The 26,640-nt window shown below is 34.7% G+C and overlaps 1 protein-coding gene across 1 annotated transcript; it reads left to right on the top strand.

Annotated features, from left to right (window-relative positions):
• The first annotated feature begins 207 nt into the window (after positions 1-207).
• On the top strand, positions 208-23,795 carry LOC131944560 (sorting nexin-5). The gene is made up of 13 exons (XM_059305248.1): positions 208-361; positions 3,768-3,983; positions 4,623-4,753; positions 4,957-5,032; positions 5,309-5,392; positions 5,525-5,599; positions 5,749-5,779; positions 6,039-6,123; positions 6,412-6,451; positions 6,554-6,640; positions 6,887-6,976; positions 8,940-9,005; positions 22,429-23,795. Exons 1-13 carry the CDS (start codon positions 356-358, stop codon positions 22,567-22,569), a joined length of 1,128 nt encoding a protein of 375 aa, XP_059161231.1. The 5' UTR covers positions 208-355; the 3' UTR covers positions 22,570-23,795.
• Positions 23,796-26,640: the final 2,845 nt, after the last annotated feature.

The raw sequence follows: 26,640 nt of genomic DNA, 5'->3' as shown, positions 1-26,640 counted from the left end.
AATAATAAAAACTTATTAGGCCTATGTGCTTGATGATTGTATTTAAAGAGTTTAAAATTTACAAACTAGATTTATATGTAGTCTATATCTAATTGCGAAATGTTTAAGTAAGCTTCTAAATTTAGAATTAAAAATGTTAAATTCAGTCTTTTCTAGCGAGATCCGGCTTTTAAATCTAACACCCTTAACTTGAACTCTAGCTTTTCAACCCTGACCCCAAGTTAGACCTAGATCTATATCCCCTCTCGTGATGCGATCAAAAACACCGCCCCTCCAGCGATGATAAAACAGTAAACATAAACGCAGTTGTTTCACGTCTTCATAGTCATTAGGATAATCAATCTATGTCTTAATTATGGAGGTAACTAGTTAAGCTTTGAGTTAAATTGGCGTATTCTTTACTACTCACTACCAACAGTATTATTCAAATATTGCAACAGACACTAGACAGATCTACTCTCTAGAAATCTAGTAGTAGAATAAGTAGATCTAGCTAGATTCTAGCTGCCTAGATCTAGAACTAAATGACGAAATGTAGATTCTAGAATCCTAGATCTTAGATCTAGATCTAGCTAGACTGAAGACTTAAGAATAGTTTAGAATAGATCTAGCTAGATATTAGTTTAAGTTTAAGTAGTTTTTAAAATTAAGAATAAAATAGTTTTTAGTTAGGCTAGAAGATATGGTAATCTCCTGTTGTTTTAGGTACGTAAAATCGCCCGCGACTAGATCTAGTAATGTGAAAAACAGGTGACTCCTTAAATTTTAATAATTATTTAACATTTTGAGGAGGATTTATGTTTTGAAAAATACAGAACAACGGGTTGTCTCCATAAGGTGAGGATGCCAGCGCAAGAAGGTGCTGAGTGTTTTGGGCCTGGGATGTAGCCGCTTGTAGCGGACACCCTGAAACAACAAGAGTCAGCCATCTTGAATGAAACAACAAGAGTCAGTTATCTTGAATGAAAATGAAAGAGTCAGCCATCTTAAAATGCAAGGAGAACAAAGGGGAAACCAGTACCACTGCTCTCCCCTCAACATTTCTCATCTCCATGTTATGTAATGTATAGCACACATGGCTTATCAGGGGAAAGCATTAAGGCAGATTAGTTAGTACCACCCCTTTTTACATACAAGAATGTTAACTCTGGACAGCTACACACTAGTATACTAGCTACACACTAGGCATACTAATGTGCCTACTGTAAACTACTAGACTGTAGGCCCTATGTACACCTGCAATTGTATCAATTGTAGACTGGGCCCATTGGGGCCTAGTGATAGCTAGTATCAGTTAAAGTGTGTGTACACAGCATTAACTATTTTGGGGTTAGAAATTAATTATTTTTATTGCAGAGTTAATCTAAACTAGGAGATAATACTTATTGCCCCATTGCCCGGCTCCTTTCACCCCAAATGCTGATTTCGGGGGTATGACAATTAATGTTCAATTAAACTCATTAAAGTATATTTAATAGACTTTGTTATTATTTTTATATTGTGTAAGATATGTTAGAATAATTTTGCCATATTTTCAATACTAAAAAATTCTTAGATTAGTAGAAATCTTTAAAAATGTACAGGTGCTAAAAAGTGTGGCTCTTAACGCCCTCCTTTACCCATTTGATTTAGTTATTATCTAACAAATAAAACCATTATGGTAATGATCAGTCAAGTTTTACTCTGATAATGATAAAAACTTTACAGCATGGTAAAATGGGACAAATGTCGGCCATTTTGTTTTGGCACCAATAATCACTGTGCAAAAAAAATTCACCAAAATAAAACTATTCTAACCATAGCTATAAAAATAGTGTTAAAATGTACAACAACCAATGCTCTAATACAGGAACAAAGAATGGGCTTGAAAAACTCATTTGGTTTATTACAAAGTGAAGTTTCCCAAGTTATGTCTATTTGGAAAAAAAGTTCACAAAATGGTTTTATGGAGATGAGAAATTTTAGGGAAAGAGCAGTGGGATTAAATCCTGTCTCATCCTCTCCCTATTGGACCAAGTGGGTCATAAATTACATAAAATGAATCCTCTGCTTCTCTTTTATCAAAGAACAGCAGTGGTTGTTACCTCAGAAGTAGATTAGCAGTGTTATTGGGGGTTTTGTCGGGGTGGGGTGTTGATTGGGGCTTAATACCACACGGCTCTTAACGCCCTCCTTTACCCTACCTGTTTTTAAACAATTGAATTAAAACTTTTCAGTAATAAATGAAGACTAGCGATGTTTCCAACAGATGAAACCATGCTCATTTACTATAGCAGCCATCTTGTTAATTTTTTTTACTGTACTGTAAACTTATAGCATTATAGCGCAAGATTGAGGGGAAGCCACTCTAACTTTCAGATGGCCGCTTTTTATATAGCAAATCCTGCTCGCAAATGCTGCTGTTTAAAGTTAATTTCTTGCCTATATTGATATATTTAGCCATTGATTTATGTTTATTATTCATTTATCTATAAAATATTTGACACAAATATATCACAATATACTTCTATTAAAGCCTTGACGATGAGGTAACTTTTTCGTACATTACTAGCCGCGGACGATTTTACGTACCTTAAACGATAGATTACCGAAGATATCTATTATCTAGATCTGGAATCTACACTTTTATATCGATCTATAGAATATAGTGTAACGGACACCTATCTACCAGCCAGATAGATGGTGAACGCTCCCGGATTCTTTCCTGGGGTTATATGCAAATGACCTAAAGCCTAAATGAATGAAAACTAACTCAACAACTCACTAGGGCTCGATTTCGAGGTCTAGGGAAAACTAGTGAAACTATTGAAGTTAACAACTCATTCAATCTGCATACAACTTTTAATAAGTGAACAAAGTTGTGGCAGAACACTAGATTAAACAAGATAAAATATTTAGTTTAGAAATAACAAAACCCAACTTACAAAGCGTAAGAATAAATACTATCACAGATTCTAACACTTTATAAAAATAGCCACAGTTCACATAACACTGCTATAGCATAAAGAATCACTTGGCCACAAGTAATATAATACTAGGATACTTAAACAACTTAATAATACATAGCACACTCAGGACTTATGCTCTCTCACATTCAACTGGCCAAAATGGACTGCTTCGAGACACCTGTGGGCGATCTATTTATAGACTTAGGTAACATGGAAGGTCACCTTCAAATCATAAGACCATTGGTTGGGGTGGTCATCTGGTCTGAAACAATCAATCATCTCTCGATGGAAAATTTCTGAGTCTAAGACTCTCTTAGTAAGACAGCGGAAAAAAACCGGTTGTTGCACCACAGACCCTATATGGTATTATAACAAATGTCAAACTAAAAATAAAACATTACTAGACCTAAGTAGGTCACAATAGATAGAACTAGATTTTACTAGATCTATCTACTAAAACTATCTCTAACTAGAGTCTATCTAGTCTACCGACTATCTTTCCTACGACTAGATCTATACTAGATCTATAGATATAAATCTAGATCTATAGTTTCTATAGAGATCCATATGAATTCTTGATCTATCTTCAGAAGTAGGCCTAATAATAGTAATTAATTACTAATTAGATTTAGATCTAGCATAAAAGGTAAGCAAAAAAAAATACAAAAATAAGAGTGGACCATAGGCCCCTACATATTAATACATAATTTTAAACTTACTGAGTATTAGTTGTATAACTTAGGCAACTTAGGCCTATTTAAAGTTTTTGTGTATTTCAATGAAGTTGAATTTCTTCTTATGAAATCTCTCTTTTTCTAGGATGAGGACGGAAAGAATTGTGATGGTCAGCCAAGTGACCTGCCACTGTATCTAGTTGAAGTGCCAGAGGCAGTGAAGAAGGGAGAGCATGTTATGTTTACCATCCACACAACTCTCCGTTATGACAAGAAGAGTTATGTCATTCTTCGTCAATTTGAAGACATTGAATGGCTTCATCACAACTTGATTACATCAAATAACATTAATGGAGTTATAGTAAGACTATTTATTTTTTACAGATAATCCAGTGAATTTCAATGTTAGCCTAAAAGTTAAAATGGCCTGATCAATTACATTTGCTTGGCAACTTTTATATAACTTAAATTGTTATCACAGTTTATGTTTTTATAAAACCCAAGGTCTATATAGAGATGTCCCAAATAGACATGTAACCTTCACTAAATTATTAAGTATGATTCTGTTTGGTACACAGCAGTAAATTTACCAGGGGAAAGTCCAGAGCGACAAAAAAATTAGAAGTTTTTCTTCTTTTTATTCTACTGTATCAATTGTAATATTGCAGGGAGTTTCTTCTGAAAAAATTAAATACTACATGTTGTTAAGTGCCAGATAACTAGCCTAATTGACAGCACATGGGGGATGAATTTGGGACGTTTGGAGTTAGCAAACTTATGCTTTCCTGCCCATCTGCACCCCTCCCCTATGTTGTTTTTGAATTTATGATATTTAAGAGGCTGTAAAATATGTCATCTTTTTTTTTTTTTGCTATTTATTAGTAGAGGGTTCAGTTCACTTCTAATTGAGAAATATCATCACTTTTTGATGCAAATTTTTTAATAAATTGTAACTTGGTATTTGATGTCACCTGCTGATTGATGTAACTTGATGATATAGATCCCTCCTCTACCTGTCAAACCATTGTCAGACCCAAAAAGTGCCGAGTCCCTATCACGACGCCAGCTGGGAGACAACACTAAAGTATTACGAGGTGACCAGTTTGAGCAGGATAGTAAATCTGTTCAAAAGTAAGCTCATTACAGCTGTATTAGTTTACATTTCTTGATAGTTTAAATTATTTTTAATATTGTATTTAACTTTTTCATGTTTTACTTCTGTAACTTTCTATTTTTCTTTACAGTTACTATAAATTGTGTATGAATTGTAAACTGAAAGTTTAGTATTTATTGAAAAGATTTTCCAGTATTTTACATTTTTCATGTTATTGTAGATACCTTCAGCTGGTACTGTCCCACCCAAAGTTTGGTAGAGACAAGAACCTGATGAATTTTATGAAGGAGGAAGAGGTGTGTAGCTATAATTTTATCTCTTTAGTAGCATGTTAGGCAGATACTGCAACATGACAATTTTGTAAATCAAATGCAACACACCCATAAAAAAGTTTTTTTTTCTTAGTTATATGGAAACATGTTATGTAGCCTACTAGATGTAGCTTACATGAAAGAAAAAAACTTTATTAAGAAAACTGAAAATTAACTTTAATATGTGTTTGATAGTGACTAATGATGCTAAAATATAAACTGTACTTGTATGTTGTCTCAAATAAAAATGATCTTTACTAGGCCCCCCAGCGAGTTCGTTTAAACAAAGGTTTAATGACCAGGCTGACGTCGGCCATTGACAGTGCCAGGAAAGCTAACCACAAGGTGAGCCAAACCATTGTACATATTTTAAACCTTAATTCACAGTTATTCTTCAGTTAAATTTTGGCTTTACTATGTAGTGATAAGCCTATGCTCATGTGGTGCATCATTTCTAATTTATTATTTTTAAACCAGGATGTTGATGAATATTTCACTAAGCAAAGACACTTTTCTAATGAATATTTAAAGGCAGTCAAAGATGCCTCTTTGGTGAGTTTTCTACATTTTTTTACTTAGTGTTTGATAATTATGATTTGCAAAATTTTATTATTTTTATTTTATATTTAGCTCCCTGTATAATAAAGAACTTGACAAATTAAATCTGTAATAATTTCAACTGATATTTTACACATTTTCAGAACTATAACAAATTGCTTGTTGCTCAATGGCGTAAGTACTTCAGTATATATCTGCTGTTATTTTAAAATTTTAAGCTAAAATATTGATGAAATCTCAATCATATCATAACCATCTTTTTCATTAACAAAAAGTTTTTTAAAGAAGTAAAAACAGAACCATTAGAATTATGAGATCAAACACAATAAATATTTTAAGAATTTTGCAAAGTTCTAGTCATTTGTTAACTAAAAGTATCTAGATTCATGAGTTGATTAAAAATGTATTCACCTGTTTTCACCAATTGTTTCAGGTTTATCCAGCTCTTACAGGCAGCTGGCGACAGAACTGACGTCATGCACGGCAGACAGGGATGAAGGCTTGGTTAGACTAAACAGGTTAATTAACTGTCCATCTGTCCACATGACTGTCCACCAGACTGTCCATCTGTCCACATGAATAACCATCTGTGTGTTCACATGACTGTCCATCTTACTGACCACATGACTGTCCATCTTACTGACCACATGACTGTCCACTAGACTGACCACCAGTCCATTGTATTGATTGTACACCTTATACCAATGTCCATCTAGATTCAATTATTTGCATACCTACTGTACTAGCACGTAATATCTACAAACAGCCATTAATTAGCCTAATTAGCCTTATTTTTATTTCCCCAGAATTTTAAAACTACTGAGTGATGGATGTGAAGATGAAGCTGTAGGTCTAAATTTGTCTTTCAGCTTTTGCTAATTAATGGTAGCTAATTAATGATAGATAACATAATCACTGAGATTTTTAAACTATAAAAAATTGTTTTAGGTTTGCTATGAGTTGAAGAGCAGTCAAGGGGAAACTACTCTTGGTTTTTATTTGGACCTGATGGCAAGGTTCAGTGATTCCCTAAAGGTATTGGAAATTATATTTATAGTTAAAGGTTGTCAGGGGAGATTATCAGAGGACAGATGTGAAACACTGGTTACCTCCCTTTTAATTGTTAAAAGATTATTTTGTTTTTATATACTAAAAAGACAATGTGTAACTATTTTAGACAGTAATCCCCTATGTCAACTTATAGGGTTGACATTTTTAGTAAACTGTAAATTCCCCAAAATTGTACCTTGTGTGGTTGAATGTTTGTTTGCCTACTGCCAGGACATGCACTTCCGACGCACCAATGCACTCATTGATTACCAGACGGCAGAGAAGGCTCTGGAGAAGGCCAAGCCAGTGAAAAAGGCAGCTGTGAGTATTTCATGGTCTGATGGGCGTGGTTTATTATGTATGATGATATGACATACCAGTGATATTGAGACTAACATGATGCAACTGTTACCTCCCATTGGAGACTGATGCAACTGTTACCTCCCATTTGAGACTAACATGATGCAACTGTTACTTCCCATTGGAGACTAACATGATGCAACTGTTACCTCCCATTGGAGACTAACATGATGCAACTGTTACCTCCCATTTGAGACTAACATGATGCAACTGTTACCTCCCATTGGAGACTAACATGATGCAACTGTTACTTCCCATTTGAGACTAACATGATGCAACTGTTACCTCCCATTTGAGACTAACATGATGCAACTGTTACCTCCCATTTGAGACTAACATGATGCAACTGTTACCTCCCATTGGAGACTGATGCAACTGTTACCTCCCATTGGAGACTAACATGATGCAACTGTTACCTCCCATTGGAGACTAACATGATGCAACTGTTACCTCCCATTGGAGACTAACATGATGCAACTGTTACCTCCCATTTGAGACTAACATGATGCAACTGTTACCTCCCATTTGAGACTAACATGATGCAACTGTTACCTCCCATTGGAGACTAACATGATGCAACTGTTACCTCCCATTTGAGACTAACATGATGCAACTGTTACCTCCCAATGGAGACTAACATGATGCAACTGTTACCTCCCATTTGAGACTAACATGATGCAACTGTTACCTCCCATTTGAGACTAACATGATGCAACTGTTACCTCCCATTTGAGACTAACATGATGCAACTGTTACCTCCCAATGGAGACTAACATTATGCAACTGTTACCTCCCATTGGAGACTAACATGATGCAACTGTTACCTCCCATTTGAGACTAACATGATGCAACTGTTACCTCCCATTTGAGACTAACATGATGCAACTGTTACCTCCCATTTGAGACTAACATGATGCAACTGTTACTTCCCATTTGAGACTAACATGATGCAACTGTTACCTCCCATTTGAGACTAACATGATGCAACTGTTACCTCCCATTGGAGACTAACATGATGCAACTGTTACCTCCCATTTGAGACTAACATGATGCAACTGTTACCTCCCATTGGAGACTAACATGATGCAACTGTTACCTCCCATTGGAGACTAACATGATGCAACTGTTACCTCCCATTGGAGACTAACATGATGCAACTGTTACCTCCCATTTGAGACTAACATGATGCAACTGTTACCTCCCAATGGAGACTAACATGATGCAACTGTTACCTCCCATTTGAGACTAACATGATGCAACTGTTACCTCCCATTTGAGACTAACATGATGCAACTGTTACCTCCCATTTGAGACTAACATGATGCAACTGTTACCTCCCATTTGAGACTAACATGATGCAACTGTTACCTCCCATTTGAGACTAACATGATGCAACTGTTACCTCCCATTTGAGACTAACATGATGCAACTGTTACCTCCCATTTGAGACTAACATGATGCAACTTTTACCTCCCAATGGAGACTAACATGATGCAACTGTTACCTCCCATTTGAGACTAACATGATGCAACTGTTACCTCCCATTTGAGACTAACATGATGCAACTGTTACCTCCCATTTGAGACTAACATGATGCAACTGTTACCTCCCATTTGAGACTAACATGATGCAACTGTTACCTCCCATTTGAGACTAACATGATGCAACTGTTACCTCCCATTTGAGACTAACATGATGCAACTGTTACCTCCCATTTGAGACTAACATGATGCAACTGTTACCTCCCATTTGAGACTAACATGATGCAACTGTTACCTCCCATTGGAGACTAACATGATGCAACTGTTACCTCCCATTGGAGACTAACATGATGCAATAGTTACCTCCCATTTGAGACTAACATGATGCAACTGTTACCTCCCATTTGAGACTAACATTATGCAACTGTTACCTCCCATTACAGGCAGAAGAAGTTTTTGAAGCAGCTAAGAAAACCTTTGAGGAAAGTTCAGATGAGGGGAGGAAAGAGGTTAGTGTTTTAAAAATTTACCCCTCTGCTGCATACAGTTATTGTTTAGCTATTTTGTTATGTACAGTTATTGTTTAGCTATTTTGTTATGTACAGTTATTGTTTAGCTATTTTGTTATGTACAGTTATTGTTTAGCTATTTTGTTATGTACAGTTATTGTTTGACTATTTTCTTGCAGAATTCTGAACTTATCCATTCCTAGCATCCACTAGAACACAATACTGAACTCATCCATTTCATATAACCACTAGAACACAATACTGAACTCATCTATTTCATATAACCACTAGAACACAATACTGAACTCATCCATTTCATATAGATCTAACCACTAGAACACAATACTGAACTCATCCATTTCATATAACCACTAGAACACAATACTGAACTCATCCATTTCATATAACCACTAGAACACAATACTGAACTCATCCATTTCATATAGATCTAACCACTAGAACACAATACTGAACTCATCCATTTCATATAACCACTAGAACACAATACTGAACTCATCCATTTCATATAACCACTAGAACACAATACTGAACTCATCCATTTCATATAACCACTAGAACACAATACTGAACTCATCCATTTCATATAACCACTAGAACACAATACTGAACTCATCCATTTCATATAGATCTAACCACTAGAACACAATACTGAACTCATCTATTTCATATAACCACTAGAACACAATACTGAACTCATCCATTTCATATAACCACTAGAACACAATACTGAACTCATCCATTTCATATAGATCTAACCACTAGAACACAATACTGAACTCATCTATTTCATATAACCACTAGAACACAATACTGAACTCATCCATTTCACATAACCACTAGAACACAATACTGAACTCATCTATTTCATATAACCACTAGAACACAATACTGAACTCATCCATTTCATATAACCACTAGAACACAATACTGAACTCATCTATTTCATATAACCACTAGAACACAATACTGAACTCATCCATTTCATATAACCACTAGAACACAATACTGAACTCATCCATTTCATATAACCACTAGAACACAATACTGAACTCATCCATTTCATATAACCACTAGAACACAATACTGAACTCATCCATTTCATATAGATCTAACCACTAGAACACAATACTGAACTCATCCATTTCATATAACCACTAGAACACAATACTGAACTCATCCATTTCATATAACCACTAGAACACAATACTGAACTCATCCATTTCATATAACCACTAGAACACAATACTGAACTCATCCATTTCATATAACCACTAGAACACAATACTGAACTCATCCATTTCATATAGATCTAACCACTAGAACACAATACTGAACTCATCTATTTCATATAACCACTAGAACACAATACTGAACTCATCCATTTCATATAACCACTAGAACACAATACTGAACTCATCCATTTCATATAGATCTAACCACTAGAACACAATACTGAACTCATCTATTTCATATAACCACTAGAACACAATACTGAACTCATCCATTTCACATAACCACTAGAACACAATACTGAACTCATCTATTTCATATAACCACTAGAACACAATACTGAACTCATCCATTTCATATAACCACTAGAACACAATACTGAACTCATCTATTTCATATAACCACTAGAACACAATACTGAACTCATCCATTTCATATAACCACTAGAACACAATACTGAACTCATCCATTTCATATAACCACTAGAACACAATACTGAACTCATCCATTTCATATAACCACTAGAACACAATACTGAACTCATCCATTTCATATAGATCTAACCACTAGAACACAATACTGAACTCATCTATTTCATATAACCACTAGAACACAATACTGAACTCATCCATTTCACATAACCACTAGAACACAATACTGAACTCATCTATTTCATATAACCACTAGAACACAATACTGAACTCATCCATTTCATATAACCACTAGAACACAATACTGAACTCATCCATTTCATATAACCACTAGAACACAATACTGAACTCATCCATTTCATATAACCACTAGAACACAATACTGAACACATCCATTTCATATAACCACTAGAACACAATACTGAACTCATCCATTTCATATAACCACTAGAACACAATACTGAACTCATCCATTTCATATAACCACTAGAACACAATACTGAACTCATCTATTTCACATAACCACTAGAACACAATACTGAACTCATCCATTTCATATAACCACTAGAACACAATACTGAACTCATCCATTTCATATAACCACTAGAACACAATACTGAACTCATCCATTTCATATAACCACTAGAACACAATACTGAACTCATCTATTTCATATAACCACTAGAACACAATACTGAACTCATCCATTTCATATAGATCTAACCACTAGAACACAATACTGAACTCATCCATTTCATATAACCACTAGAACACAATACTGAACTCATCCATTTCATATAACCACTAGAACACAATACTGAACTCATCCATTTCATATAGATCTAACCACTAGAACACAATACTGAACTTATCCATTTCATATAACCACTAGAACACAATACTGAACTCATCTATTTCACATAACCACTAGAACACAATACTGAACTCATCCATTTCATATAACCACTAGAACACAATACTGAACTCATCCATTCCTAGCATCCACTAGAACACAATACTGAACTCATCCATTTCATATAACCACTAGAACACAATACTGAACTCATCTATTTCACATAACCACTAGAACACAATACTGAACTCATCCATTTCATATAACCACTAGAACACAATACTGAACTCATCCATTTCATATAACCACTAGAACACAATACTGAACTTATCCATTTCATATAACCACTAGAACACAATACTGAACTCATCTATTTCACATAACCACTAGAACACAATACTGAACTCATCCATTTCATATAACCACTAGAACACAATACTGAACTCATCCATTTCATATAGATCTAACCACTAGAACACAATACTGAACTCATCCATTTCATATAACCACTAGAACACAATACTGAACTCATCTATTTCACATAACCACTAGAACACAATACTGAACTCATCCATTTCATATAACCACTAGAACACAATACTGAACTCATCTATTTCACATAACCACTAGAACACAATACTGAACTCATCCATTTCATATAACCACTAGAACACAATACTGAACTCATCTATTTCATATAACCACTAGAACACAATACTGAACTCATCCATTTCATATAACCACTAGAACACAATACTGAACTCATCTATTTCACATAACCACTAGAACACAATACTGAACTCATCCATTTCATATAACCACTAGAACACAATACTGAACTCATCTATTTCATATAACCACTAGAACACAATACTGAACTCATACATTTCACATAACCACTAGAACACAATACTGAACTCATCTATTTCATATAACCACTAGAACACAATACTGAACTCATCCATTTCATATAACCACTAGAACACAATACTGAACTCATCCATTTCATATAACCACTAGAACACAATACTGAACTCATCCATTTCATATAACCACTAGAACACAATACTGAACTCATCCATTTCATATAACCACTAGAACACAATACTGAACTCATCCATTTCATATAACCACTAGAACACAATACTGAACTCATCCATTTCATATAACCACTAGAACACAATACTGAACTCATCTATTTCACATAACCACTAGAACACAATACTGAACTCATCCATTTCATATAACCACTAGAACACAATACTGAACTCATCCATTTCATATAACCACTAGAACACAATACTGAACTCATCCATTTCATATAACCACTAGAACACAATACTGAACTCATCTATTTCATATAACCACTAGAACACAATACTGAACTCATCCATTTCATATAGATCTAACCACTAGAACACAATACTGAACTCATCCATTTCATATAACCACTAGAACACAATACTGAACTCATCCATTTCATATAACCACTAGAACACAATACTGAACTCATCCATTTCATATAGATCTAACCACTAGAACACAATACTGAACTTATCCATTTCATATAACCACTAGAACACAATACTGAACTCATCTATTTCACATAACCACTAGAACACAATACTGAACTCATCCATTTCATATAACCACTAGAACACAATACTGAACTCATCCATTCCTAGCATCCACTAGAACACAATACTGAACTCATCCATTTCATATAACCACTAGAACACAATACTGAACTCATCTATTTCACATAACCACTAGAACACAATACTGAACTCATCCATTTCATATAACCACTAGAACACAATACTGAACTCATCCATTTCATATAACCACTAGAACACAATACTGAACTCATCCATTTCATATAACCACTAGAACACAATACTGAACTCATCTATTTCACATAACCACTAGAACACAATACTGAACTCATCCATTTCATATAACCACTAGAACACAATACTGAACTCATCCATTTCATATAGATCTAACCACTAGAACACAATACTGAACTCATCCATTTCATATAACCACTAGAACACAATACTGAACTCATCTATTTCACATAACCACTAGAACACAATACTGAACTCATCCATTTCATATAACCACTAGAACACAATACTGAACTCATCCATTTCATATAACCACTAGAACACAATACTGAACTCATCCATTTCATATAACCACTAGAACACAATACGGAACTCATCTATTTCACATAACCACTAGAACACAATACTGAACTCATCTATTTCACATAACCACTAGAACACAATACTGAACTCATCCATTTCATATAACCACTAGAACACAATACTGAACTCATCCATTTCATATAACCACTAGAACACAATACTGAACTCATCCATTTCATATAGATCTAACCACTAGAACACAATACTGAACTCATCCATTTCATATAGATCTAACCACTAGAACACAATACTGAACTCTTCCATTTCATATAACCACTAGAACACAATACTGAACTCATCTATTTCACATAACCACTAGAACACAATACTGAACTCATCCATTTCATATAACCACTAGAACACAATACTGAACTCATCCATTTCATATAACCACTAGAACACAATACTGAACTCATCCATTTCATATAGATCTAACCACTAGAACACAATACTGAACTCATCCATTTCATATAGATCTAACCACTAGAACACAATACTGAACTCATCCATTTCATATAACCACTAGAACACAATACTGAACTTATCCATTTCATATAACCACTAGAACACAATACTGAACTCATCTATTTCACATAACCACTAGAACACAATACTGAACTCATCCATTTCATATAACCACTAGAACACAATACTGAACTCATCCATTTCTAGCATCCACTAGAACACAATACTGAACTCATCCATTTCATATAACCACTAGAACACAATACTGAACTCATCTATTTCACATAACCACTAGAACACAATACTGAACTCATCCATTTCATATAACCACTAGAACACAATACTGAACTCATCCATTTCATATAACCACTAGAACACAATACTGAACTCATCCATTTCATATAACCACTAGAACACAATACTGAACTCATCTATTTCACATAACCACTAGAACACAATACTGAACTCATCCATTTCATATAACCACTAGAACACAATACTGAACTCATCCATTTCATATAGATCTAACCACTAGAACACAATACTGAACTCATCCATTTCATATAACCACTAGAACACAATACTGAACTCATCCATTTCATATAACCACTAGAACACAATACTGAACTCATCCATTTCATATAGATCTAACCACTAGAACACAATACTGAACTCATCTATTTCATATAACCACTAGAACACAATACTGAACTCATCCATTTCACATAACCACTAGAACACAATACTGAACTCATCTATTTCATATAACCACTAGAACACAATACTGAACTCATCCATTTCATATAACCACTAGAACACAATACTGAACTCATCCATTTCATATAACCACTAGAACACAATACTGAACTCATCCATTTCATATAACCACTAGAACACAATACTGAACACATCCATTTCATATAACCACTAGAACACAATACTGAACTCATCCATTTCATATAACCACTAGAACACAATACTGAACTCATCCATTTCATATAACCACTAGAACACAATACTGAACTCATCTATTTCACATAACCACTAGAACACAATACTGAACTCATCCATTTCATATAACCACTAGAACACAATACTGAACTCATCCATTTCATATAACCACTAGAACACAATACTGAACTCATCCATTTCATATAACCACTAGAACACAATACTGAACTCATCTATTTCATATAACCACTAGAACACAATACTGAACTCATCCATTTCATATAGATCTAACCACTAGAACACAATACTGAACTCATCCATTTCATATAACCACTAGAACACAATACTGAACTCATCCATTTCATATAACCACTAGAACACAATACTGAACTCATCCATTTCATATAGATCTAACCACTAGAACACAATACTGAACTTATCCATTTCATATAACCACTAGAACACAATACTGAACTCATCTATTTCACATAACCACTAGAACACAATACTGAACTCATCCATTTCATATAACCACTAGAACACAATACTGAACTCATCCATTCCTAGCATCCACTAGAACACAATACTGAACTCATCCATTTCATATAACCACTAGAACACAATACTGAACTCATCTATTTCACATAACCACTAGAACACAATACTGAACTCATCCATTTCATATAACCACTAGAACACAATACTGAACTCATCCATTTCATATAACCACTAGAACACAATACTGAACTTATCCATTTCATATAACCACTAGAACACAATACTGAACTCATCTATTTCACATAACCACTAGAACACAATACTGAACTCATCCATTTCATATAACCACTAGAACACAATACTGAACTCATCCATTTCATATAGATCTAACCACTAGAACACAATACTGAACTCATCCATTTCATATAACCACTAGAACACAATACTGAACTCATCTATTTCACATAACCACTAGAACACAATACTGAACTCATCCATTTCATATAACCACTAGAACACAATACTGAACTCATCTATTTCACATAACCACTAGAACACAATACTGAACTCATCCATTTCATATAACCACTAGAACACAATACTGAACTCATCTATTTCATATAACCACTAGAACACAATACTGAACTCATCCATTTCATATAACCACTAGAACACAATACTGAACTCATCTATTTCACATAACCACTAGAACACAATACTGAACTCATCCATTTCATATAACCACTAGAACACAATACTGAACTCATCTATTTCATATAACCACTAGAACACAATACTGAACTCATACATTTCACATAACCACTAGAACACAATACTGAACTCATCTATTTCATATAACCACTAGAACACAATACTGAACTCATCCATTTCATATAACCACTAGAACACAATACTGAACTCATCCATTTCATATAACCACTAGAACACAATACTGAACTCATCCATTTCATATAACCACTAGAACACAATACTGAACTCATCCATTTCATATAACCACTAGAACACAATACTGAACTCATCCATTTCATATAACCACTAGAACACAATACTGAACTCATCCATTTCATATAACCACTAGAACACAATACTGAACTCATCTATTTCACATAACCACTAGAACACAATACTGAACTCATCCATTTCATATAACCACTAGAACACAATACTGAACTCATCCATTTCATATAACCACTAGAACACAATACTGAACTCATCCATTTCATATAACCACTAGAACACAATACTGAACTCATCTATTTCATATAACCACTAGAACACAATACTGAACTCATCCATTTCATATAGATCTAACCACTAGAACACAATACTGAACTCATCCATTTCATATAACCACTAGAACACAATACTGAACTCATCCATTTCATATAACCACTAGAACACAATACTGAACTCATCCATTTCATATAGATCTAACCACTAGAACACAATACTGAACTTATCCATTTCATATAACCACTAGAACACAATACTGAACTCATCTATTTCACATAACCACTAGAACACAATACTGAACTCATCCATTTCATATAACCACTAGAACACAATACTGAACTCATCCATTCCTAGCATCCACTAGAACACAATACTGAACTCATCCATTTCATATAACCACTAGAACACAATACTGAACTCATCTATTTCACATAACCACTAGAACACAATACTGAACTCATCCATTTCATATAACCACTAGAACACAATACTGAACTCATCCATTTCATATAACCACTAGAACACAATACTGAACTCATCCATTTCATATAACCACTAGAACACAATACTGAACTCATCTATTTCACATAACCACTAGAACACAATACTGAACTCATCCATTTCATATAACCACTAGAACACAATACTGAACTCATCCATTTCATATAGATCTAACCACTAGAACACAATACTGAACTCATCCATTTCATATAACCACTAGAACACAATACTGAACTCATCTATTTCACATAACCACTAGAACACAATACTGAACTCATCCATTTCATATAACCACTAGAACACAATACTGAACTCATCCATTTCATATAACCACTAGAACACAATACTGAACTCATCCATTTCATATAACCACTAGAACACAATACGGAACTCATCTATTTCACATAACCACTAGAACACAATACTGAACTCATCTATTTCACATAACCACTAGAACACAATACTGAACTCATCCATTTCATATAACCACTAGAACACAATACTGAACTCATCCATTTCATATAACCACTAGAACACAATACTGAACTCATCCATTTCATATAGATCTAACCACTAGAACACAATACTGAACTCATCCATTTCATATAGATCTAACCACTAGAACACAATACTGAACTCTTCCATTTCATATAACCACTAGAACACAATACTGAACTCATCTATTTCACATAACCACTAGAACACAATACTGAACTCATCCATTTCATATAACCACTAGAACACAATACTGAACTCATCCATTTCATATAACCACTAGAACACAATACTGAACTCATCCATTTCATATAGATCTAACCACTAGAACACAATACTGAACTCATCCATTTCATATAGATCTAACCACTAGAACACAATACTGAACTCATCCATTTCATATAACCACTAGAACACAATACTGAACTTATCCATTTCATATAACCACTAGAACACAATACTGAACTCATCTATTTCACATAACCACTAGAACACAATACTGAACTCATCCATTTCATATAACCACTAGAACACAATACTGAACTCATCCATTCCTAGCATCCACTAGAACACAATACTGAACTCATCCATTTCATATAACCACTAGAACACAATACTGAACTCATCTATTTCACATAACCACTAGAACACAATACTGAACTCATCCATTTCATATAACCACTAGAACACAATACTGAACTCATCCATTTCATATAACCACTAGAACACAATACTGAACTCATCCATTTCATATAACCACTAGAACACAATACTGAACTCATCTATTTCACATAACCACTAGAACACAATACTGAACTCATCCATTTCATATAACCACTAGAACACAATACTGAACTCATCCATTTCATATAGATCTAACCACTAGAACACAATACTGAACTCATCCATTTCATATAACCACTAGAACACAATACTGAACTCATCTATTTCACATAACCACTAGAACACAATACTGAACTCATCCATTTCATATAACCACTAGAACACAATACTGAACTCATCCATTTCATATAACCACTAGAACACAATACTGAACTCATCCATTTCATATAACCACTAGAACACAATACTGAACTCATCTATTTCACATAACCACTAGAACACAATACTGAACTCATCTATTTCACATAACCACTAGAACACAATACTGAACTCATCCATTTCATATAACCACTAGAACACAATACTGAACTCATCCATTTCATATAACCACTAGAACACAATACTGAACTCATCCATTTCATATAGATCTAACCACTAGAACACAATACTGAACTCATCCATTTCATATAGATCTAACCACTAGAACACAATACTGAACTCATCCATTTCATATAACCACTAGAACACAATACTGAACTCATCTATTTCACATAACCACTAGAACACAATACTGAACTCATCCATTTCATATAACCACTAGAACACAATACTGAACTCATCCATTTCATATAACCACTAGAACACAATACTGAACTCATCCATTTCATATAGATCTAACCACTAGAACACAATACTGAACTCATCCATTTCATATAGATCTAACCACTAGAACACAATACTGAACTCATCCATTTCATATAACCACTAGAACACAATACTGAACTCATCCATTTCATATAACCACTAGAACACAATACTGAACTCATCTATTTCACATAACCACTAGAACACAATACTGAACTCATCTATTTCACATAACCACTAGAACACAATACTGAACTCATCCATTTCATATAACCACTAGAACACAATACTGAACTCATCTATTTCACATAACCACTAGAACACAATACTGAACTCATCCATTTCATATAACCACTAGAATACAATACTGAACTCATCTATTTCACATAACCACTAGAACACAATACTGAACTCATCCATTTCATATAGATCTAACCACTAGAACACAATACTGAACTCATCCTTTTCATATAACCACTAGAACACAATACTGAACTCATCTATTTCACATAACCACTAGAACACAATACTGAACTCATCCATTTCATATAACCACTAGAACACAATACTGAACTCATCCATTTCATATAACCACTAGAACACAATACTGAACTCATCCATTTCATATAGATCTAACCACTAGAACACAATACTGAACTCATCCATTTCATATAACCACTAGAACACAATACTGAACTCATCTATTTCACATAACCACTAGAACACAATACTGAACTCATCCATTTTACATAACCACTAGAACACAATACTGAACTCATCCATTTCATATAACCACTAGAACACAATACTGAACTCATCTATTTCACATAACCACTAGAACACAATACTGAACTCATCCATTTCATATAACCACTAGAACACAATACTGAACTCATCCATTTCATATAACCACTAGAACACAATACTGAACTCATCCATTTCATATAACCACTAGAACACAATACTGAACTTATCCATTTCATATAACCACTAGAACACAATACTGAACTCATCCATTTCATATAACCACTAGAACACAATACTGAACTCATCCATTTCATATAACCAAAAACATCCTGATTTTTTCCTGTGCTTTTTCTGAGCATTTGTATGATTAATAACCTAGTAGTTGAAAACTGCATATGGTTTTCTTTCTTACTATTCTGAGAATAATGATCATTTAATTCATTGAAAATGCTTATGAGATAGTACTTAATCATAGAATATGTATTTAAAAGACTGCTTTTTATCTTTCCTTACTGGACTAGATTTTAACTATATGTGTGGGTCCTAACTAGATGGTGTGGGTACTAACTAGATGGTGTGGGTCCTAACTAGATGGTGTGGGTCCTAACTAGATGGTGTGGGTCCTAACTAGATGGTGTGGGTCCTAACTAGATGGTGTGTGTGTGGGTGGGTCTTAACTATATGGTGTGTATGTGTGGGTCTTAACAATATGGTGTGGGTCCTAACTATGTGGTGTGGGTTCTAACTAGATGGTGTGGGTCCTAACTAGATGGTGTGGGTCCTAACTAGATGGTGTGGGTCCTAACTATGTGGTGTGGGTTCTAACTAGATGGTGTGGGTCCTAACTAGATGGTGTGGGTCCTAACTAGATGGTGTGGGTCCTAACTAGATGGTGTGGGTCCTAACTAGATGGTGTGGGTCCTAACTATGTGGTGTGGGTTCTAACTAGATGGTGTGGGTCCTAACTAGATGGTGTGGGTCCTACTAAGGTCCTACCACAAGGTGCTCATGTATCCCATCTGACAACCCCTAAAGCACTTGCTTGCCCCTACACACTCTATTTGTTTCCTTCTGTGGGTGTGTGTTAATGGCATTCATTGTGCCAGAGAAAAATGTTATTACATAATTTATCAGGCTCATGAGCAGGTTTTTCCCCTTTCCATGCATAACTCAGATCTTTACTGCTAGAATACTTAACAAACTGCTCTGTTTTAATGGCCCAAAGTAGTTGTCATTTGATTAAAGGGGGACCATCCTCATTGAACCTTTTAAAAATTCATTATTTGATTTTCTGTTTGAATAATCTCCCCTACACTACAATATGAATATGTCATGCACTGGGTCACCCACATGTCCACACAATATATTTGTGTCATGGACTGGGCCACCCATATTAAATGTCCACACAACATATTTGTGTCATGCACTGGGTCACCCAAATGTCCACACAGCATATTTGTGTCATGGACTGGGTCACCCAAATGTCCACACAATATATTTGTGTCATGCACTGGGTCACCCAAATGTCCACAACATATTTGTGTCATGGACTGGGTCACCCAAATGTCCACACAACATATTTGTGTCATGGACTGGGTCACCCAAATGTCCACACAACATATTTGTGTCATGGACTGGGTCACCCAAATGTCCACACAATATATTTGTGTCATGCACTGGGTCACCCAAATGTCCACACAACATATTTGTGTCATGCACTGGGTCACCCAAATGTCCACACAACATATTTGTGTCATGGACTGGGTCACCCAAATGTCCACACAATATATTTGTGTCATGCACTGGGTCACCCAAATGTCCACAAATACAGTGTTTCAGATTTTGATTCACTCTTTTAAATGATGTCTTCGATTTCAATATTTTTCTCAAGTTGCAAATTAAACCATCTTAGCCTGTTTATGGGTTTTTGGTTTTGCCAGTATACCTTGATGTATTTTCCCATGAATTTTTTTCCAAATCCTAATTAATCAATAACTGTATATATTTAGTTAATGAACAATGGATGAGTTTCTAAGGTTGATGAATTGCATGCAAAATAAAGCTTTGTTTTTTTACCACCCTGTTAGGTGTTACAGATCCCCAACTTTACCAATGTTTTTACCATCCTGTTATAGTTATAGATAACCAACTTAACCAATGTTTTTACCATCCTGTTATAGTTATAGATAACCAACTTAACCAATGTATTTACCATCCTATTACTATTACAGATCCCCAACTTAACCAATGTATTTACCATCCTATTACTATTACAGATTACCAGCTTTACCCAACTCCGCCTGATACATACAGCTGAAGCCCTGTCAAAGTACGCAGAAATTCAGATGAAAATCTCCCAGGACTTTTACTCACAACTATTTCATTCCCGTAAAGCGTTGTTAGAGCTGCAGTTATGATGAAAGCCACCAAGTCTTATCCCAATATTTATTATTGTGTGTCCCTAACCAGGCGCATCCAAGTATAAAGTTTGAAAAATACATGTTCTCTAACTAGAGGACATGCATGATTTCACTGGGCAGCTGTATATGCCTTTATACTTTTGTACTATTTTGAATCTGAGAGAATAGTTAAATATAATTAGTCCTCATGAACTGTATTATTATCCCAAATGTTATTTAAGCAATAATTGGTATTTTTGTTAACTTGAAAATCAAAAGATATTAATGTTTAAAGTACTCAACGAAAATTTCATGTGTTACTTTTAAAGAAATGTTTGTTTGTAAATATAGTGTTGTTTATTGGATATTTAAAAATCCAAATGTTACGTGGGGTTTAAGACAGGATTTGAAATGAGATTTGAGATTAACATTGTGTTTATATGTGACAAATCCATTCCCAACTAGCTTCACTTGATTATCTCAGCGTTTTTTAATTTGGAGCATTTGACTTTTATTCATTTAAATTTTCTTTGTTTTATCACTCATTTTGTTAAGTCTGTGATGTAACTGATACGTAGGTGAAAACCATTCCATGTTGAACGATAATGCAGCTAATTAGATAATTACTAATTAAAATGTTAATTAAAATGCTGAGCAAGTTTGACACCAGGAGCATAGAGGACCAGAAATTGGTGTAGTTTACAGTTTCATCAGACCCTATCAAACACCCTCCATCATTGTGTACAGTTTCAGACACCTGTCAAGTTGATTACATAATGACAATTTGTTTCAGACAACTGTCAAGTTGATTACATAATGACAATTTGTTTCAGACAACTGTCAAGTTGATTACATAATGACAATTTGTTTCAGACAACTGTCAAGTTGATTACATAATGACAATTTGTTGACATACTAGCAGCTAGGCAGCTGACACATAAAGTAGGCGACAACATAACTCAGATACATATATTAGTGGTCAGTTTAAAGACAAGTTTTAAGAAAAAAAAATTTTTTTGTGTTGTGTAATTATCATAAGAACATGTTTGTCAATAAGTTTTAGTATTCAGCTAACGACTTGATTTTGCAATGGGTTGAAGTAATTCCCCTGCTAACTAGTCAAAGTGATTTTAATTTTGTGGCATGACTTCGTTAGAAATGATTTTATATGTAAAAACTGACATATAATTTTATAATATTATTAATAACAGGTCTGTTATCAAATAAACAGTTAATTATTTAAAACAAAATATTGTGATTTTTAAAAATATTTTAATCATCAGTAAAGCAACATCAATTTCCTTTTTCTTAGAATATATCATATTGTATAATGTAGCCTATAGGCTACTATAAGTACATGGCACAACTCATTCTACACATTCGCATATTTATACTAAAGATAAGTTGGGAGGGGGGGGGTGCAGACACTGGTAAATGTACATATTTTCCCATAAATTCTACTGAAGGCGGTGGGTGAAGTGCGCGCAGACCCCCCCCCCCCCCCGCCCAATCAGAAGGTTCAATCCGCCACACCCATCAAACAGTTTATAGATCTAGATAACTAGGCCTAGTGCCTCTAGCGGAGCCTATCGCACACGTTTTTTTCTGCATACAGTAAACAGTTCCTAGGTTTGATGGACTGTTAATAATAGTGTTATCGCATGCGGCATGAGCGATGTCGGTCCGGCTATTTAACGTGTATTTAAAAAAATAACCTGCAAACAGCAATCAACGCCACAAATTTATCCATAAAATACATGCCCTGACTTTATGAAAGTTTAAAGTATTGACAAGTCCGTCTCACAGATGAGAATCTCTAGCAGTTTTTAAATAAAAACATTTAAAACTTAATTATTTCGGACGAGTTCCAAGGAAACCCGAATTAAAACTGAACTTTGAGGAATCCGTGCCTGGTAATCGATGGGAGAGGAATCAGCGTTCGGTAATCGACGATTTAATGTGTAACGAAATCTCCGCGCCGCTATAAGCTACGTGACTAATTTCCCGCCTCCATGGAAGGTGTCCCCAGACGGCAAGCTCGCTATCTTGACGAGCGACGTTTTGGAAGAAAATCTAAAATGTGGTTACAGCGAGAGCGATACATCACCGGTTCGATCCTTCGATAGCGTTTTCAAAATGGCGTTTCAGTATCTCATCATCAACTCTTTTTTACTCAGAAACAAAAAAAAAACTAAAAAAATTCGCGTCTCTTTATTTAAATTTGCATCCCTCATCTTGATTTTTAATGAGCTGTTGTTTTTCTTCATTTGTATTCCGCCTGTATTTAGAACGTTCCTCTGCATTTTTTAAGCTGCAGCAGTATTTAAATTATGTCTGATTATGTTGTACAAGTGTCCAATGACAAAATCTTCTTCAATATTGGTGTTTACTGGTAGTTAACGTAACCCTAACCCAAATTTCTGAAGCAGACGACCAATAACAAATTAACACACCTGTAGTACTGTAGAGTTTTGTAAAGTTTACTGTGGGATACTCGCAAAAGGAGAAAACAAATAGATCTAGATCTAGGCCTATGTGAAATCATACAAGTAAGGTTAGTGGAGATTAAGCTTAGACTATATCGCTATACTTTTTAATAATTTTATCATTTTCACTGTATTTATTTTTAAATTTAATGTTATAAATTATAGATCTAGATTATATAGACTAGATCTAGAAGATAGATCTGATCTTGATCTAGATCTAGGTAAATCAATAAATATTTTAAAAAGTCAAATCTAGAATCTAGATGTTTTTTTTTCCTGGTTGCTCCTCGCCAAGTGCTGGAATAATTGATTAATTCTGACATCAAAAACATTTTAAGGAAAAAAAAAAGATTTTTATTATAATCACAAAAGAAAAAAACATGCACTGAAAAGTACAAATAAATTTAGTTCGGAGTAGGCCCCTGCCCTAACCTTACAACTTACTAAAGTTACATGGTGATTACAAAAAAAACCTCGGCGCTTAATAATGAAAACTGAACATAGGTCTTATATAATGTCATAGAATGAAATCCCCGTGTTTTTTTTCTTGACATTTTCGAGGTGGGGGGGGGGGAGGTGGACATTGGTAAAAGTACGGTAAAGGTATATATCTTCTATATTAGTTCTAATTCGTATGAGAGTGGAAGAAACTCTGCTCCCCGTAAAAAGGAAAATAAGTGTGCGCACAGGATTTTTATTTAATTTTTTTTTTACACCTAACTAGAGCCAAATTTCATTTGTGGTCTACAATAAGGCACAAAATCAGCCAACCGTGAAAGTGAAAAAAGTTCACCCTCGACTGCCGTCTGACCAAGCGATCACTAGTATTTTTTAAAAAAATCTCATTATTTCCCCTTATTATTATTGTATACAGCGATTAAATATAGTGTTAAATAAAATTTTGATCCAATTAGATTAAAAATTAAATATTCCAATTAAATAGTCCAAGATCTACTACAATGCCAAATTTCAGTGGGTTACATTCATATTCCAAGATTTGCCGAGCCCCAAACAGTGGATGTATAATAGTTTTTACAAATAGTGTGATTGATAATGTAATGTAAATGTTGCGAATATATTTATTGAAAGTAATTGTATTGCACTACAATACTAGTTTAGCTCTGGTTGGTTCACAAGCCAATCAAGACTTGTCTATTGTGGCCCGTTTTCTAGTTATATAGGCCCTATTTATAAATTTAGTAAGCCACCTCCACCCATCATCAACCACTATCACTAGTGCAAGCAACACCATCCCCACCCCCATTGAAGGTGACAACCTCCACCATCCCCAGTGCAGGCTACATCAACCATCATCAGCATCAACCACCATCAGCATCAACAACAGCGTTTACACATCATAAACAACCAATTATTCCCCTTCAGGCAATCATTGCTCTGATGTAAAACACGAACTGACTTTGGACAGCGAACTTCCGTCTCCAACAACAATTTCACCTTTTTATCCCTATCACCTTCCGCGTCAAGCCGGCACACGTCACACCCAGTCCGTCAGTTCCACAAACACGGTCTGACGCCTGCTGGAAATTGCAACAACAGAGGCGTCAAACATGTCGCTTTTCTTGGTCATTTTCGTCAATTTCTT

The sequence above is a fragment of the Physella acuta genome, unplaced genomic scaffold (genome assembly GCF_028476545.2).
Source record: "Physella acuta isolate Inbredline_101_S28 unplaced genomic scaffold, ASM2847654v3 ptg000497l, whole genome shotgun sequence".
In the NCBI taxonomy this organism is placed as follows: domain Eukaryota; kingdom Metazoa; phylum Mollusca; class Gastropoda; family Physidae; genus Physella; species Physella acuta.
Note: the sequence above shows the minus strand (reverse complement) of the source record. Positions and strands in the feature narration are given on the sequence as shown.

What these genes read in the sequence shown, in the direction of transcription:
- LOC131944560 (XM_059305248.1), top strand. An exon ending in ATTTTATGAAGGAGGAAGAG is followed by an intron (nt 5,033 to 5,308) that starts GTGTGTAGCTAT and finishes GATCTTTACTAG; the next exon opens with GCCCCCCAGCGAGTTCGTTT. An exon ending in GGCTTGGTTAGACTAAACAG is followed by an intron (nt 6,124 to 6,411) that starts GTTAATTAACTG and finishes TTATTTCCCCAG; the next exon opens with AATTTTAAAACTACTGAGTG.